This window comes from Olea europaea, unplaced genomic scaffold (assembly GCF_002742605.1).
Source record: "Olea europaea var. sylvestris unplaced genomic scaffold, O_europaea_v1 scaffold2231, whole genome shotgun sequence".
Lineage (NCBI taxonomy): Eukaryota > Viridiplantae > Streptophyta > Magnoliopsida > Lamiales > Oleaceae > Olea > Olea europaea.
Window position 1 is genome coordinate 68,522 of NW_019240345.1, and position 17,931 is coordinate 86,452.

Here is a 17,931-nt window from a genome sequence, read left to right on the forward strand (position 1 = left end):
TGTTTTGCTTTCCAAACAAACAGTGAGTATACCTTTTAAGATGTATAATTTTTTAACTCACTCAGTATACTTTTCTTTCCCAATATAGCTAATTCTTTCTTACTCGTGTGAGCAAGTCTCTTACGCCACAACTCTGCTGTACTATCATCCTCCATTGCATTAATAATGTCATTGGAGAACTTTGCGTGCAAAACATACAATGTAGAGACCTTTTTGTTGGGAAAATTGGGTGATTTGTATGTGGATTTATTTAGAAATTAGCATAATCAATTAAATGACATAAACGTAAATTCAACAGTAATATAAAACCAGAAGAAGATAGAAAATCAAGTCTTGGGAGTCACGTCGACGACGCTGCCCTAAAATCGTGTTGCCTTCCCTACGTGCGGGTTCTTTCGGCACTACACGGTTCCAAAATAAAACCCGTGTGACTCTCCTTCTATGGGCAGGACTATAGTGAGATAAAGAACCAGCCTTTGATCGAATTGTCAAAATATAATAATATAGCATAAATTATATAAAATGTTTTCTTCCAAATTATTATATTCTAATACTCCTTTTGCAATGAGATATAACTACCTTTTATAGGTGTAAATCAACTCCCACAATTAAGTCATTAAAATGGAGGTTATAACATGAATTATGATGTTTTAATTGTGTGAAAAATGATTATTAAATAAATAAAAACTAAAAATTAAATGGGTTAAATTGTTAAAAGGTTAAAACTTAATTTTAAATTACAACAATTCCCCACAAGTTTTAAACTTTCAAAATAATTAAAAATATATAATAGTGGTAACATAATACTGTGCAATAGGAGTAGGTGTCTATTAGATTTGAATCTCACTTAGTGATAACCATTTCCATTTGAGGGAACCATAATGGACTAAGCCTTGAATTAGGTCCCTTTGATCAAATTTCAATTTTTTCACACACAGTATCGATTTAGGCTCTAGTTCATAGCGGATAGCGCTTTTAATGGCCATGCGCTCTAATCTTGATTCTAGTATGACTCTCTAGAGAATAGCTCAATCCCATAGCCACGGTCTCATGACAACTCTTACATAGGTAAGTCCTTCAAAGGTGTGTGTGACCCACACCTCGCGAGAATTCTCGCCTCGGTACTCATTTAAACCCTTCCTAACATCACAGCATTATTAGCACTATCACCATAGGGATGAACACAATATAAGTAGTGCTATTATAAGTCACGCAGTACGAGTTGTTTCTACCACATTGAACCTTCTTCATGGGATCTCCAATCACAAATGTTAGGTTACTCCCAGAGATGACTCCCTTATGGGCTTAAACACATCCTCCTCGATGATTTATGTATGTCCATCTCGGACTCCATATACTCATGTCCTTCTTGGACAATAAATTGGTACCATTAACTTGTAAAGCTTTTCTTTATCACCTGCCCATTTGCATATTTGCAAAGTCATCTAAGAATTTTTTTTAAATATCAATATCACATATATAAGTTTAATAAGATAAATATACGAAATTTTAATATTGATTTTAGTAATACGTTCGAGCAGATGAATCCATTTAACTCTTGCATTTCACCTGCAAACTTCATATTCAATGTGAACATTTTGATAAATGTGTCAATTCCAAAATAATAATGAATAATTATGGATAAAGCACGCGGATATCCAATATTTTTAATACCCCCACATTTCAAAGATATCAAGCTTTTCTTGAGTAATATACGAACTTACAAATTATTTATTTGTTAAGATCACATGTTGTGAGGAGATGGTTGGTGCACGTGTTTATCAAACCAAATATTTTGTAACTTTTCCTTAAACACATTCGCAAAATATTAGTCATAAAACTAAAGAATAATCTCCTAAAACAAGCAACAATATAGCTCTTGTTCGGTAGAGATTATATATCCAATCTTCAAATTGAGCAAAACGTCAATATCATTACAATAAAATAGTCATAGATAGACCTCACACGAGATCTTAGTTTCATGTTTCATAATATGAACTATTGCACAACTACTTAACAGTTTACAATCCTTTAAATGCATGACATGAATTATGATATAAAGTTCTTGAACTCATTGTGCAAAATTCATGAAATAAAGCTTCAGACATCCTTTCTTATTATACACGCTATATACATTTAAATTTATAACAAATAATATACCCATATATCTTTGCACTTTTGATATGCAGCTCTTCTAAAGTAATAATTTACATTCCTGCATTCAAAACGACTTGAAAGTCTGAACCAATAAACTAGTTTTGCTCCATTTGATTGGTCACATAAATATTTCTACACGCTCATTTCATCAATCTCTTCGTTAAAAGTTTAACAAAAGGTTAATGTTTCAAAATTAAGAAATATAGAACGAGAGTACTTCAACAATAGATATTCCAACTAACAAAATTGGAAAAGTGAGATAATATATGTACTTGATAACATGCCAAAAATAAATCAAATTGAAGCAACAAACCTAATACTACCAAATTAAATTCACATTCTCACCTCCTAGATTTAAGACATTTGTACTATGTTAAGGAATGAAACATTTAAACCATATAGGTTACAATATAAATTATGAGGTTTTAATTATGTATTAAAAAGATAATTAAAAACTGAAAATTAAAATCATTTTTAAGCTTTGAAATTTTTAACTTAAGTTACAACATTTATATAATGTTTAAAATATACAACATTCTTTCCGTAAGCAATGCCTCTGACTGTGAAGAAGATCTTTGTAATATTCTTCTCATATCTTCATTTAACAAACTACTCTTGGCCAGAAAATATTGTGATGACACCATCCAGAGCAGAGTTAGACAATGATGTTCTGAGCATCTCCCATTAATCCGATAATGAATCAAGCAATCATAACCACTAAATTTCATCATCAAACTTAATACTCATTCTAGTCAACTGATTAATAATTCTTTGGAATGTGTTTAGATGGTCAGTTAAAGGAGTTCCATTCTCAATGTCATCATCTATTTAATAAAAAATATCTTATTATTTTCGGTTCTTCTAACACATAACTATTCAAGCTTATTCCATAGAGTACGAGCATATGTTTCCCCACTAACATGATTCAAAACGTTATCATCTACACATTGCCTGATATATCTACAAACTCGTCGATGCAGTAAACTCCATTATTCATCGGACTTGTTATTCAATTTTCCAGTTGCAAACATTAGTAGATAATAATCTTTTACATAAAGAAGTCCTTCCATTTTTCCTCTCCATATGTGACAATTTAAACTATTAAAGTTAATCATTTTACTCAAATTCGCTTCCATAATCTAAAACCCAAATCTTAGAATCTGGTTCTGATTGTCGAGAGAGATGCAAACAAGTAATAAACAAAGAAATACTTTTTCTCCCAAAAACAAATAAGTAAAACACATTTTTTTGACAATTGTATATGCTGAAAAATTTTATAAAGAAAATTAATCACACCAAACCACAAGAACAAAAACAATTATTTTACATGGAAAAACTTTCTCGACGCGAGGAATAAAAACTACGGGATCTAGTCCAATCAAAACCTCCACTATCAATCAAATAATTGGTACACCAAATATTCTCTAATCACAATTGGAGGCTAAAAAATATATTTCTTAAAGATAACAACAATCTTGGTAAAACAATATGAAAATAAGAAAAATATACCCAAAAAATCTAGTTACCGTTCATGCACATTAACCAATGTTCTTGAACTCAAAATCCGTTCTCCACCGTTCAGATTATAGCTCTATATCTTGTGAACTTAACCCCCAAATTTCAGCTCGATCTGACCAAGATGACTCGGTATCGAAGTTTTGATGAAATCTGAGCGTAAGAAAAAAATTGTATTTCCTTTCTTTTCAAAAATGGGTTGGACTCCTATTTTCTCCAATTCTCTTATATTTATATTCATCATTAGGTTAAAACTTTAATGGGTTTTGGGCTATAATATAAGATTTCAAATGTTCCCTCCTTATAAGAGGAAATAACCCAACAAAATTCACATCTTTTCCATATTGATATGTAAAATGACCTCGAAAATTTTCCCCTACAACACATATCCATTTAATAGCATCAATTGAGAATTATAAATAATAAGTTCAAGTCTCTTGGTATCGAGCTATCTCAACTCTCATAAGGTTGACTTTATTGACTGAGAGAAATGAAATTCGTTTAGTAACGCATATAATGGCAGCGATAATTAATTTCTCTCAGTCGTGCCCCTATGGTTGGAGGCTTGGCTTGCTGTCTCTGTGGGAAATTACAAGGGCATATACGTCTTTATGTAAAAGGAATTAAACGTCAAATTCAGTAGCCGAAAAGCGTCGAATAATTCTGAGATCTAAATCTGGAGGAACTTCGTATTCACGCGATATAGCATTTCCCCATCCTGTACAAATCTCTCTCGTACACACACATTTCACTGCTTTTCGATTTCAGAAAAACTCCGTGTTTAACCAAAGTCTGATCCATATCAATTCCAGATCCACCAAAGGTATATTTCTCTTTTACAATAAATTTCAGTTTCTAATTGTTTATTTATATAAAGTTATAGAAGTACGTTAATTTAGGTGTTAGTTATTGTCGGTTCTATTATTTGTGTTTTTTTGCATTGTAAGTTTATCCATCTGTTCATTTGTTTTTTTTTTCTATGTTGTTGTTAAAACCCTAGATCTGGAGGAATTTGTGGATTTTTTGTTTGGATGTTTTCATTTCTTAGCTATTGTAGATCAGTGTTTGGACTGACGACAGTAATGAAATTATTTTATTTTCCTTTCAAGTTATTTTGAGTACGAGGTATATTTGATTTGATTCATTTAGGATACAATTACATTGATTGTTTTTATGTGTTTGTGCGCAGAAGTGGTTAAAATATTCAAAGATTTGCGGATTGTAATTTAGCGGACACACTTTTAACGAAGTTGGAAAAGCCGTTCAATTTAATGATTTGCAGGATATCGAGTTAATGTTATTCCTCAATTTGTTGAATTGGTATTTCCACATTTGGAGGTCAAACAATATACTGCAGACTGTAATTTAGTGGATTCATTTTGGATGAAGTTTGAAAATTCAACATAATGAATGGCGATTGCCATTGACTTGTGATTTGCATGATATCGGGTTAATGTTATGACTCTATTTGTCATTTTGGTATTGCCTCATTTATTAGGTGGAACAGACTATTTATCAACTCTTCGGAACAACTCCTTATGTGCTTGTTTGGGTTTCATTATAAGTTGTTGAAATTGTAATGTGATAGAAATGAGAGATGGATAAGTGGGTCTTATGAAATGTGTGGTTAAAATTAAAGTTTGATTTTGATCTTTAAATTATAAGGTGATCGTAGTGAAAGGTAAACAAGCACTATATCAGTCTATGTATTTATTGATATTGTAAAACTTTCCAGTGATACCCCTGTTTGACATACTCTAAAAGTTCTTCTTTCATCATGTAATAATATTAAGTAAAATGGCGTGCCATGTCTATCTGAAGAAAAGGCAGTTTGACTAGTCAAGGGAGTGTAGCTTTAATTATTGGAAAGGTAAACAATTCCAATAGTTGTGGCCAGACAATGTTTTAGTCTGAGTGTCCGCCAGCGAATGTTATACTTGTTATCTGATTCCTGAATTTATTACCTCATCATTTACTTGTGTATCCGTGTTTTGTTTGATGTACGACATATTTCACTATTCTTTTTAGATTTTACATTCCCATGATATATAATATTTGATATAATCAACCTAACTGCTAATTATTATTAATATATTTTCCTTTTTACTTCCAAAGGAGCAGCAGAACTATATTTTTTTAGAGTCAAACAGATTGATGATTTGTGCCCTATATTTTCCTGTTCAAACAATGGGATTTGCCATCAAACATGAAGAATGGATTAGTATTAACTTATGTCTGGGTGCGCGTGCATAGGCAATGGCATAATGCACTTTGGACAAAGACAAAATTGTAATTGTTCTATAAAAGGCTTCCCAATAAGTTGGGCTGTTACGTTCCGTTTCACTATATATTTACATCTGTCCCTAAATATTTATGTGTAGACTTTTAGTTGATTTTCTTCACAGCATGTAACTAACTAGCATCCACCAGTGAGTAGATGGCAAATGATGGATGGATCTATAGTTTGAGTTGGAAAAGCAATCACTATTTTGGGGGTGAAATGAAGACAACCTTCCACTAATTAATTAAACCATTTGTCATGCCACTGTTTATAATATGCATATCTCGAGCTCGTTATAGTAACTTAAAAACTGATGCTAAATGTTCTCATTGCAGGATTGATTCTTTGTATGTCGCCAATTGTAGCTTAGATTAAGCAGGTTGGATTTGCTTTACTTTCCATTCACTTAATGGCATCGTCTTCGATTTCAAGAAGGAAATATTTGGCTGCTTTACTATTCTTGGCTCTGATATTGCAAACCTGCAATGGGTTTTATCTCCCTGGAAGCTACATGCATACATACTCAAATGGGGACGAAATATCTGCTAAAGTGAATTCCTTGACCTCTATTGAAACTGAGCTTCCTTTCAGCTATTACAGTCTTCCTTACTGCACGCCTCCTGGAGGTATAAAAAAAAGTGCTGAGAATCTCGGAGAACTGCTCATGGGAGATCAGATTGACAATTCCCCGTACCGTTTCCGGATGAATGTAAATGAGTCCATTTACCTCTGCACTACTTCTCCATTGAGCGAGAATGAGGTAAAGCTTTTGAAGCAGAGAACTCATGATCTGTATCAAGTGAACATGATATTGGACAATCTACCAGTTATGAGATTTACCAACCAAAATGGAGTTAAAATTCAGTGGACTGGGTTTCCAGTTGGATACACTCCACCGGGCGGTAATGATGATTACATCATCAATCATCTCAAATTCAAGGTTTTTATTCACGAATATGAAGGGGCTGGCGTGGAGATAATTGGAACTGGGGAAGAAGGCCTGGGTGTCATTTCAGAAGCTGATAAGAAGAAGGCTTCCGGCTATGAGATTGTGGGTTTTGAGGTTGTCCCTTGCAGTGTAAAGTATGACCCCGAAAAGATGACAAAACTCCACATGTATGACAATATTACAACTGTGAGCTGTCCACAGGAGCTTGAAAATTCTCAGACTATAAGGGAGAAAGAGAGAGTATCATTTACATATGAGGTCGAGTTTATGAAAAGCAATGTTAGATGGCCATCTCGATGGGATGCTTATCTGAAGATGGAAGGTGCACGCGTGCACTGGTTCTCAATTCTTAATTCATTGATGGTGATTTTCTTCTTGGCTGGCATTGTTTTTGTCATCTTTCTGAGAACTGTGAGAAGGGATTTGGCGAGGTACGAGGAGTTGGACAAGGAAGCTCAGGCACAGATGAATGAGGAGCTTTCTGGATGGAAACTTGTGGTTGGTGATGTCTTCAGAGAACCAAATCATTCAAAGCTACTTTGTGTGATGGTTGCGGATGGAGTTCAGATTACTGGGATGGCAGTTGTCACTATTATTTTTGCAGCTTTTGGATTCATGTCACCAGCTTCACGAGGTATGCTGTTAACAGGGATGATATTGCTTTATCTTTTCTTGGGAATTGCAGCTGGTTATGTTGGTGTACGCATGTGGAGGACCATCAAAGGGTCATCTGAAGGCTGGAGATCGATTTCTTGGTCTACGGCATGCTTCTTTCCTGGAATTGTTTTTGTTATTCTGACTGTGTTGAATTTCATACTTTGGGGTAGCAAGAGTACTGGTGCTATTCCCATATCTTTATATTTTGTGCTCTTGTCTCTCTGGTTCTGCATTTCGGTGCCACTTACCCTCTTGGGAGGACTCTTAGGCACCCGAGCTGAGCCTATTGAATACCCTGTCCGTACTAACCAGATCCCTAGAGAGATTCCTCCACACAAATATCCATCATGGCTTCTTGTTCTTGGCGCTGGAACTCTTCCATTTGGAACCCTCTTTATCGAGCTTTTCTTCATTCTATCTAGCATCTGGCTTGGAAGGTTCTACTACGTCTTTGGTTTCCTGCTTGTTGTCTTCACGTTGTTGGTTATCGTCTGTGCTGAAGTTTCTGTTGTCCTCACTTACATGCATCTTTGTGTTGAAGATTGGATGTGGTGGTGGAAAGCATTCTATGCATCAGGTTCAGTTGCCTTCTATGTGTTCTTGTACTCTGTCAATTATCTGATTTTTGACCTCCGAAGTTTGAGTGGTCCTGTGTCAGCAATGCTTTATCTTGGCTACTCACTGATAATGGCAATTGCAATCATGCTTTCTACCGGTACCATTGGTTTCCTTACATCATTCTACTTTGTCCATTACCTGTTCTCGTCAGTGAAGATAGATTGAAAAGAATTGCTTCTGGAATTCATGCTTGAGTGTAGGAAGAAAACAAAGAGTGGCGTTCGTTAGTGAGCACTTTTCTGTTTCTCGACGCTAGAGTAGCAGTAAATTTGCGATTTAGCTTTTTAATTCTTGTTGTGTCCCTTTTCTTTTCAACTCCTCCAGTTACATTTTGTAATATTACGTATAGCTTATTTTTTTTCTTTGTCCATTACCTGTTCTCGTCAGTGAAGATAGATTGAAAAGAATTGCTTCTGGAATTCATGCTTGAGTGTAGGAAGAAAACAAAGAGTGGCGTTCGTTAGTGAGCACTTTTCTGTTTCTCGACGCTAGAGTAGCAGTAAATTTGCGATTTAGCTTTTTAATTCTTGTTGTGTCCCTTTTCTTTTCAACTCCTCCAGTTACATTTTGTAATATTACGTATAGCTTATTTTTTTTCTGTTTAATTCGTGCAGTGGAAAACTTGTTACTTGATATCACTTTTTATCCAATATGTTTAATAAAGCTAGACAAAGTGCATGCTTGAGAAATGATTATAAGTTGTTCCTATGAGATGGGTGGATAATCAGTGGATAGTAGTTTTTGTTTCTTATAAAATGTGTAGATAAAAAGTACGATTCATGAGATTGGATTATTATTTTTTCACTCCTCAAACATGCTCAATTGGTCAATGTTTCTATATCTAATTATTTAATTTTTGCTCTTGTTTCGATCAAGATTTTTGGGGGACATTGAAGTTATTAGTTAGGAATTAGGCAATTAGCATTCAATATGTCAACTTTACTAACTTGAAGGGTAGACTCTCTTTAGTTGACTTGCCTCTGTTGCTTCGATGGGGGGGTCAAGTGCTCTACTGCTAGTCACGAAAAAATTGAATCAATGATTGCCAAATGGATAACGAAAAGAATTCAAAAACTTGAGCACTGCTCACGAATGTACATAATTTGGTGCAAAAAACATTTTATTTGACAAATTATTTGTATTTGTAGCTTGCAGTTTTCAGACCCCGTGGAATTTATTAATGATATTTAATGCATGTAATGCGCATTAAAGACACTCGTGTACTAAATTATATTTTAATTTTGCTGACCTCCTTTTAATTCTTGTTGTGTCCCTTTTCTTTTCAACTCCTCCAGTTACATTTTGTAATATTACGTATAGCTTATTTTTTTTCTGTTTAATTCGTGCAGTGGAAAACTTGTTACTTGATATCACTTTTTATCCAATATGTTTAATAAAGCTAGACAAAGTGCATGCTTGAGAAATGATTATAAGTTGTTCCTATGAGATGGGTGGATAATCAGTGGATAGTAGTTTTTGTTTCTTATAAAATGTGTAGATAAAAAGTACGATTCATGAGATTGGATTATTATTTTTTCACTCCTCAAACATGCTCAATTGGTCAATGTTTCTATATCTAATTATTTAATTTTTGCTCTTGTTTCGATCAAGATTTTTGGGGGACATTGAAGTTATTAGTTAGGAATTAGGCAATTAGCATTCAATATGTCAACTTTACTAACTTGAAGGGTAGACTCTCTTTAGTTGACTTGCCTCTGTTGCTTCGATGGGGGGGTCAAGTGCTCTACTGCTAGTCACGAAAAAATTGAATCAATGATTGCCAAATGGATAACGAAAAGAATTCAAAAACTTGAGCACTGCTCACGAATGTACATAATTTGGTGCAAAAAACATTTTATTTGACAAATTATTTGTATTTGTAGCTTGCAGTTTTCAGACCCCGTGGAATTTATTAATGATATTTAATGCATGTAATGCGCATTAAAGACACTTGTGTACTAAATTATATTTTAATTTTGCTGACCTCCTAAGACGTAACAGTAGGGGGAATTGTAGTTTGTAAACAGTTGTTGACACATCACATACGTTTGGTGTCAAAAAAAAAAATTACTGGATAAAAAAAATTTATTTTTAAATTGTCAAATGAGATATTACAATGTAGCATAGTATAAATAAGGGTATACACCAAGATGTACGTCAAGCATTATGGTCTCAAGTCGTGCATTTTACAAGTCAAGACGGAACGATCAAGTTGAACTGTGATGAAATTTAAATTCATAAATCAATGACAATCGACAAGAAAAAAACCTGTAAAAGAATTAATGAATACGAAAAAGGATTTTTTCGATCAGCATTATTCATGTGAACATAGAGAGAGGTATGTAACATCATTAAGCCCCCCGGGCATAACTCAGTTGTGCAAATGATAGGAGTGAGATTGTCTCACGTCTTGCTGTCAGCCGTAGTGTGGAGGTTCGATTCTTGAAACATAGAATTTGACTTCTTGTAGGCCCATTGTACAGACAACCCTTATTCCCTGACATTTTGGGACACATCCCGCGATTTACCTCCCTCACAAAACTCTAGGGACGGGATAGTGGGACCCTAAAAATTGGAGTTGAGCCTAATTTATTTTTTTAGGCATGTAACGTCATTTGTCGTAACCATCTAATTTAAAAGCTTTACATGCAAGTTGCGGCCGAATTCCTACCTATATTCTTTGGAAACGTGTACTAAATTATATTTTAATTTTGCTGACCTCCTAAGACGTAACAGTAGGGGGAATTGTAGTTTGTAAACAGTTGTTGACACATCACATACGTTTGGTGTCAAAAAAAAAAAAATTACTGGATAAAAAAAATTTATTTTTAAATTGTCAAATGAGATATTACAATGTAGCATAGTATAAATAAGGGTATACCCCAAGATGTACATCAAGCATTATGGTCTCAAGTCATGCATTTTACAAGTCAAGACGGAACGATCAAGTTGAACTGTGATGAAATTTAAATTCATAAATCAATGACAATCGACAAGAAAAAAACCTGTAAAAGAATTAATGAATACGAAAAAGGATTTTTTCGATCAGCATTATTCATATGAACATAGAGAGAGGTATGTAACATCATTAAGCCCCCCGGGCATAACTCAGTTGTGCAAATGATAGGAGTGAGATTGTCCCACGTCTTGCTGGCAGTCGTAGTGTGGAGGTTCGATTCTTGAAAAATAGAATTTGATTTCTTGTAGGCGTAGTGTACAGACAGCCTTTGTTCCCTGGCATTTTGGGGCATATCCCGCAATTTACCTCCCTCACAAAACACTAGGGACCCTAAAAATTGGGGTTGAACCTAATTTTTTTTTTTTTTTAGGTATGTAACGTCATTTGTCGTAACCATCTAATTTAAAAGCTTTACATGCAAGTTGCGGCCGAATTCCTACCTATATTCTTTGGAAATACTTGTCGTCAGTCATCACCATTTGCATATTCATTTCCCCTAAACCAAGTTCCTTCCATCCTTTCTCTCTATAAATTCACGCATTTTTATTTATTTTTTGATTGCCCCGAATGGAGTCAAAATTACAGTCACGTTTCACACTGGGTAAGCAATCCTCCGGTGCCCCTGAAACTGATGACGTTTCCGGTTCTGGCGTACTGGATGTAGAGTTTATAGATTCGGGCGTACGGTTGATGTACTTAGCAAATGAAGGCGATTTGGAAGGGATTCAAGAGCTTTTGGACTCTGGCACCGATGTGAATTTCACTGATATTGATGGCCGCACCGCCCTACACGTGGCGGCTTGTCAGGGCCGCACTGATGTTATCGACTTGCTTCTCCGCCGTGGCGCCGAAGTCGACATCAAGGACCGGTGGGGAAGCACGGTATGCTTGCCTTTATAATTAATGTGTAAAACAGAATTGTTAATAGTCGATATTTTTAATGTTAATTAATTAAGTTGGAGAAAATTTATAAAAGCTTCAATTTTTTCAAATTAGTTACTGACAATTTAGTAATTTATAATAATTTGGACGAGTTCATCACTTATTTTCGCTCTAATATTAGAAGCTACTGTTTGACGAGGGTAAAACTTGAACGATTATGAGATAGAAAGTGGGGGATAGGGCCATGAGGAGTAATCTGTTTGTTTAGCTGAGATGTATGAAAGTCTTATTTCCATTTCTTGAGAAGGAATATTTTAGCATGATATTTGTGATTTTTTATTTTTATTTATTTATTATTTATTTTTATTTTTATTTTTTTCACGAAAGATGCTAGCTTTGATGCTAGACATGGATGGAATTCCAAATGGCCCTTCAACTGTTGCATCAGCAAGTTTAGAAAGATCCTATCCTTACAAAAAGCAGTGTTCTAAATAGCACACATTGGCGTGCACTGGTGCGAGGCGAGGCTTTGCTTGGCGCCTTATTTGATGGCCAACAGACACGAGGCGAGGTTAAGGCGCCAATGTGCGCCTAGGCACACATTATTAGGTTTTTTTTCTTTCTTTCTTTTTTTTTTACATTTCTTATATGTTAAAACTTATAATTATTAAATAATTTATAATTATTAAATAATTTTTTTATTGATTAAAAGTTTAAAATAATATTAAAATAAGAAAACGTACGCATTTGCCTCGCCTAATCTTGCATTGCCCTTAGCTTGGCATCAACACATCACTACGCATTGCGCCTTTTAGAACACTAATAAAAAGAACTTTTACCATATTTAAATCTGGCCCACGTAATATAATTCTGGAAACACTTCTTGCAACGTTAATGTGGTCAAAAGTTTTTGGCAACTTTACAATGAAATCAGAACTTGCTATAATGCTCTCATGAAGTGAAGCTTACACAATTTTCTCTTTGTTGCCTTTTTTTTATGTAAAATAAAGTTATCTTGATTATCAGTCAGCAGTACTGCCTTTTCTCTTGAAACGTCATGCAGCAGAATGACTTCTGCCCATAGGTAATTCAATGACTTGTCGGTTGTTAGGTAGATTTGGGAAGCCAAGTGGTAGCAAGTTTAATATGCACCATGGACACATGAATGGAATTCAGTTTTGTCCAGCTTGTTTTCTGTACTGGGAATGTTAGTAGTGTTGTTTTAAGGTGTCAACGTTCTCACCAAGCTATTGGTAGATAAGTTATTGACAAAGTTTGATTAAATAGCCTCTTGCAGATGCAATATATTACGAAAATAAGGATGTTATCAAGCTTTTGGAGGCACGTGGAGCAAGACCTCCTGTAAGTGTCACACATCTTGTCAAGTATGCTGGTTGATGTTTTTTGTTTTGCTGTTCGTTTCATTAATGAAACAAATGTCTTTGTGATAGTATATGCTTTGTCTCATCGTGTGAACATCAGAGTGTCCTATTCCTTTTCTTTTAGGAGGCTCCCATGCATGTCCAAAATTCTTTTGAAGGTCCTGAATATGAAATTGATATAAAAGAGCTCGATTTTACAAATAGCGTGGAGATAACAAAGGTAAAATTCATTCTGTATCTGAAATCATTATTAATACTGTTTAAGCTTGCAGATTTTTTTACACGCAACGTTCTGTAAACTGTTTGTCCCTCTCCTAAGATTGTTATCAATTCATTGTAAGATCTTGCAGTGCATTGCTTTTCTCAAACTTATGTTGTCAGATGCTTGAGCGTTTAGAAATTGGAGACATTTTCCATTATACCATAGAGGACTGCTAAGTTTCTGATCATTTTCCAGAATTCATCTGAACTACTAGGAATGTGGGACAAAGTGGGAATATGATGTTAACTATAACTTTTCCATCACTCCCATGATTTCTTTGTTGTATAAATTGTGCTGTAGGGAACATTTTGCATTGCATCATGGCGTGGAATTCAAGTTGCTGTTAAGAGATTTGGTGAAGAATTGTTCACAGATGAAGACAAAGTGTGGGTTGGTCATATGCTATGCATGAATTTCCTTATGTTGATCTTTTATCTTCCCATTTATCCCATGTTTGGTTTGGCTAAAAATCAAAATTTTAGTAGATTTTGATAAAAGTTAATGAAATGTGTGGTTGAAAAGTATCAAGTTGTGGGTGTTATAAAATGTGTGGTTGAAAATGAATTTGGGAAAAAAATGAGTTTTAAAGAATTGAGGCCAAACATGGGGTTAATTGTATAAATAATTTCCAATTATCTGTGATTCAACTGGGTTCTTTTGGTGGTTTGCACAGAAAGGCATTCAGGGATGAGCTAGCTTTACTTCAACAGATACGCCACCCAAACGTTGTCCAGTTTCTGGGTGCTGTAACACAAAGTACTCCAATGATGATAGTCACGGAATATCTACCCAAGGTACTTTTCGGTTTAATTTTGAACTCTTAACTTTTCTATTGTTCAGTGGTACTTATCTTAGATTTTCTTTATTTCTACTAGAAACAATTTTTTTCTTCTTTTAGTGCAGATGATTTATAATGGTTTGCATTTGGAGAAGTCGTAAATATCTTGCTTGTTTGTGTACTATTAGAGAGGAATCTTTAGTTTTTGAAACTGCTAATTGCTAAATGTTTGGGGATCTTTGTTGTCAATAAGATTATTAAATTCCTTAGACTACTCGTGACTGTTGATATAGATCTTAATTGATGCGCAGGGAGATCTTTTTGCATACTTGAAACGAAAGGGCACCATAAAGCTGACAAGGGCTATTAAGTTTGCTCTGGATATTGCTAGGTTAGTTCACTGGCTAATATAATAAACTAGTGCAAATGTTAATCGAGTATTGTATTCAGAAGGTGCTTGAATTTGTATACGTTACTTTCTGTTGAGAACAATAGCCTCTTATTTTATGACATCCAGTTCTTTATGCTTCAGAAAATGCTGTGCGTAATAGCATAAGTAGTTTATAGAAAAGAAAATTCTACTTGTACATAATTATTGCACATAATGATGTCCATAATATGATGTGGCAATTATTCGATTGTTGACGTGCAAGTGTGAGATTTGAATTAAAAGTTGGATCCAGTGCCATGTGTAATTATGGACACCATTATGTAGGCAATCCACTAAAATGCTTCAGGAAAAGCAAACACGCACATTTATGGAGAGATAACACTAATGTCATGCTTGAAAACTGCATGATGGAGTTATTTGACTCACACTGTAAATGGTATATGCATTTCCTTTCTTTGTATATTAATTCATATATTTTCTATGTACCACAGAGGAATGAACTACTTGCACGAGCATAAGCCTGAAGCAATAATTCATCGGGATCTCGAGCCTTCGTATGTTTCTACTTATTGAATGTGATGATTCATGGTCAATTATGCGTTTTTCCTTATGCTGAAGCATGTGTTGAACCTGTAGAATCTATTTGAATATAATGAGAATGAAAACAGGAACATACTCCTGGATGATTCTGGCCATCTAAAAGTTGCAGACTTTGGACTAAGCAAGCTGATGAAAGTTGCAAAATCAATTAAAGAAGATATACCTGCGACTTGCCAACAGACTTCTTGTAAGTATTTTATATGTAGGAAGCAATATATTTTGTCCTGTGGTTTAATTACAAATAGAATTGATGAGCGAAATTAGGGAGATTGGGCATCTACCTTAGTTAGTGCTAACATTTTTTTTCCCTTTATTGCTTTGTTGATGCAGTACAGATTTTACTTTGCTCCAACCGTGAGACTTGCCTGCAGAAAAATCTCTTTTTATCCATGCATATGGAAAAAATAATTTCAATTTAGCCATTTGAATGTTATTGCTTCTAGGATGATATTTTAATTTCCTGATAAGTGTTGAAAATTCTTGCATGCACTTAATACACAAGTATATCTCTTTGAAGTGATCAAACACCATAATAAATTGGATTGTTATTAAAATGGATCCTTTTATATCAACCCAGGGCGTTATTTGGCTCCAGAAGTTTTTAAAAATGAGGAGTATGATACAAAGGTGGATGTCTTTTCATTTGCATTGATATTACAGGAGGTAAATGCTTCTTTGCATTTTTTTTTTATCCTATTTGTCTATCAATAACTTCACTTGATTTTTTTCTCTAAATTGTCCAGCGGTTGTTGGTCAAACGACAGAAAATGGTTGATTGGTCAATGTTTGTTTATTCTGTAGTACTGTTTTTTATCATATAAAATTAGGTCTTTCAGGTCAATATATTTTTGTTTCTTAAGAATTGTAAGAATCTATAATTTGTCCATGTGTTTTCTCATTGCTTAAATATTATGTTTATTGCATTTTTATGTTATCCTTCCCTTTTCAGATTTATAATTTTTTGGTTCATGATGGTACAGAACATGTTTATTGTTATGATCTTCTTTAAGATAGTATGATGATCTTTTTGCATAAGATCTACTTGAATTTTGGTAGAGGGATATGAAGAATGAGTAGGACCTGAGTAGATGATTATATTAACTTTTGGGAAATTCAGGCATAAAAATATAACAATATCCATGCAACTACAGTAGCATTGCCTGTATTCTATCAGGTTGATTCAAATCCATCCCATAGCGGGAATTGATACATGCCTAGAGAAAATCTGTTTAAACTAAAGAATGACTTGGTTGGTATTTCATTTATTTACATACGATCAATCTGTCATGCATAAAGCTTGTCGTGAATTTCTGTATTCAACTCGTGCCATTTTATCAATGACATATTGCATCAGAGTTGCTAAAATTTCTTTTGAAATTCTTTATTGAGAAGAAAGACAACTGTTTATTGGCACTTATACGACAGAGAACTGGTACTGTTTAGTGTAACAAGTTAAGGTGGTTGCATCAGAGTTGCTAAAAGTTAAAAGAATTATGGGGATAACTGTTTATTGGCACATATAGGATAGAAGTGGGAAAGATTAGTTTATCAAGTTAAGGTGATTTAGTGCTGAGAAAATAGAATAAATATATTGTATACAGACTCTATTGATTTGTTTTTATTAATTATACTAACTTTTTTGAAATATACTGCCTCAGTTTCCTTTTCCCTATCTTTATTGGGTAGATACTAGATAGAGGGATGTTTAAGTTGTTTTGTACCTGTCATGCATAAACTCACCAATGCGTGATAAAGATCTCTTTCTGAAGAGTTGTGGCATGACAACTGTTTTTCCTATCAATTTTGGTCCACAGATGATCGAAGGTTGTCAACCATTTCCTAGAAGGCAAGAAATTGAGGTCGCCAAAGCATACGTTGCAAATGAGCGCCCTCCTTTTAGAGCTCCAGTGAAATTTTATGCTCATGGACTGCGAGCGTAAGCCTCTGAAGTTTATTTAGTTTTCAATACATCTGAGATGGATTTACATTTAATATGAGCTCCAATGATTTCAAGTGGAGACTCTATCCTGTGCTCAAGAAATGAAGTTTAAGCTTTTGTTCGCAATCAATTAATGACTAATTTGCTTGGCAAAGGTACAATGAGATTGCATTTTTTTCTTTATGCTTTTTAAGTGCAATCAATTTGTGATGGAACACACCATCTCCTTTCATCTCTACATCTTATCTTGAGATTTTTCAAGTTAGTCTTTGTAATTTTTTATATTCTGCTTGTTCTTTCTCTCCCATCAGTTACCAAAAATTAAACATTAATAAATTTATCGACTAATCAAATTTCTGTATCCTTTTGTGTCAAAGTAATTCCCCCTCTGTGTTTATCCCTAACAGCTTGGCCAATGGAATGTAGTGATTTCAGGATTGGAATTGAATTTTGATTTATAATTAAGGATTTCCAAATATTAGGTTGCTGATAAATAAGGCATATTCATTTCATTTTTTTTTTCCTTATCATCTTTCTAAGGGTCCGTTTGATTACAAAGAT

At 34.3% G+C, this 17,931-nt stretch overlaps 2 protein-coding genes across 7 annotated transcripts; both read left to right on the forward strand.

Annotated features, from left to right (window-relative positions):
- Nucleotides 1–4,272: 4,272 nt before the first annotated feature.
- LOC111380930 (transmembrane 9 superfamily member 12) lies at nucleotides 4,273–8,815 on the forward strand. 2 transcript variants are annotated; one of them, XM_023004606.1, is made up of 3 exons: nucleotides 4,273–4,495; nucleotides 6,289–8,333; nucleotides 8,570–8,815. In XM_023004606.1, the coding sequence occupies exons 2-3, from the start codon at nucleotides 6,363–6,365 to the stop codon at nucleotides 8,576–8,578; spliced, it is 1,980 nt and encodes a 659-aa protein (XP_022860374.1). In that variant the 5' UTR covers nucleotides 4,273–4,495; nucleotides 6,289–6,362; the 3' UTR covers nucleotides 8,579–8,815. The 2 variants fall into 2 exon arrangements, with proteins under 2 accessions (XP_022860374.1, XP_022860373.1); XM_023004605.1 differs by lacking the exon at nucleotides 8,570–8,815 and having other exon boundaries at nucleotides 4,276–4,495; nucleotides 6,289–8,537.
- A 2,755-nt stretch (nucleotides 8,816–11,570) lies between these two features.
- Nucleotides 11,571–17,608, forward strand: LOC111380922 (integrin-linked protein kinase 1-like). Of its 5 annotated transcripts, none has more exons than XM_023004590.1 (10): nucleotides 11,572–12,018; nucleotides 13,306–13,380; nucleotides 13,525–13,620; nucleotides 13,963–14,048; nucleotides 14,336–14,456; nucleotides 14,734–14,831; nucleotides 15,323–15,385; nucleotides 15,500–15,618; nucleotides 16,009–16,094; nucleotides 17,246–17,608. In XM_023004590.1, the coding sequence occupies exons 1-10, from the start codon at nucleotides 11,704–11,706 to the stop codon at nucleotides 17,369–17,371; spliced, it is 1,185 nt and encodes a 394-aa protein (XP_022860358.1). In that variant the 5' UTR covers nucleotides 11,572–11,703; the 3' UTR covers nucleotides 17,372–17,608. The 5 variants fall into 5 exon arrangements, with proteins under 5 accessions (XP_022860360.1, XP_022860361.1, XP_022860358.1 ...); XM_023004591.1 differs by having other exon boundaries at nucleotides 11,704–12,018; nucleotides 14,752–14,831; XM_023004592.1 differs by lacking the exon at nucleotides 13,525–13,620 and having other exon boundaries at nucleotides 11,571–12,018.
- The last annotated feature ends 323 nt before the right edge of the window (nucleotides 17,609–17,931 follow it).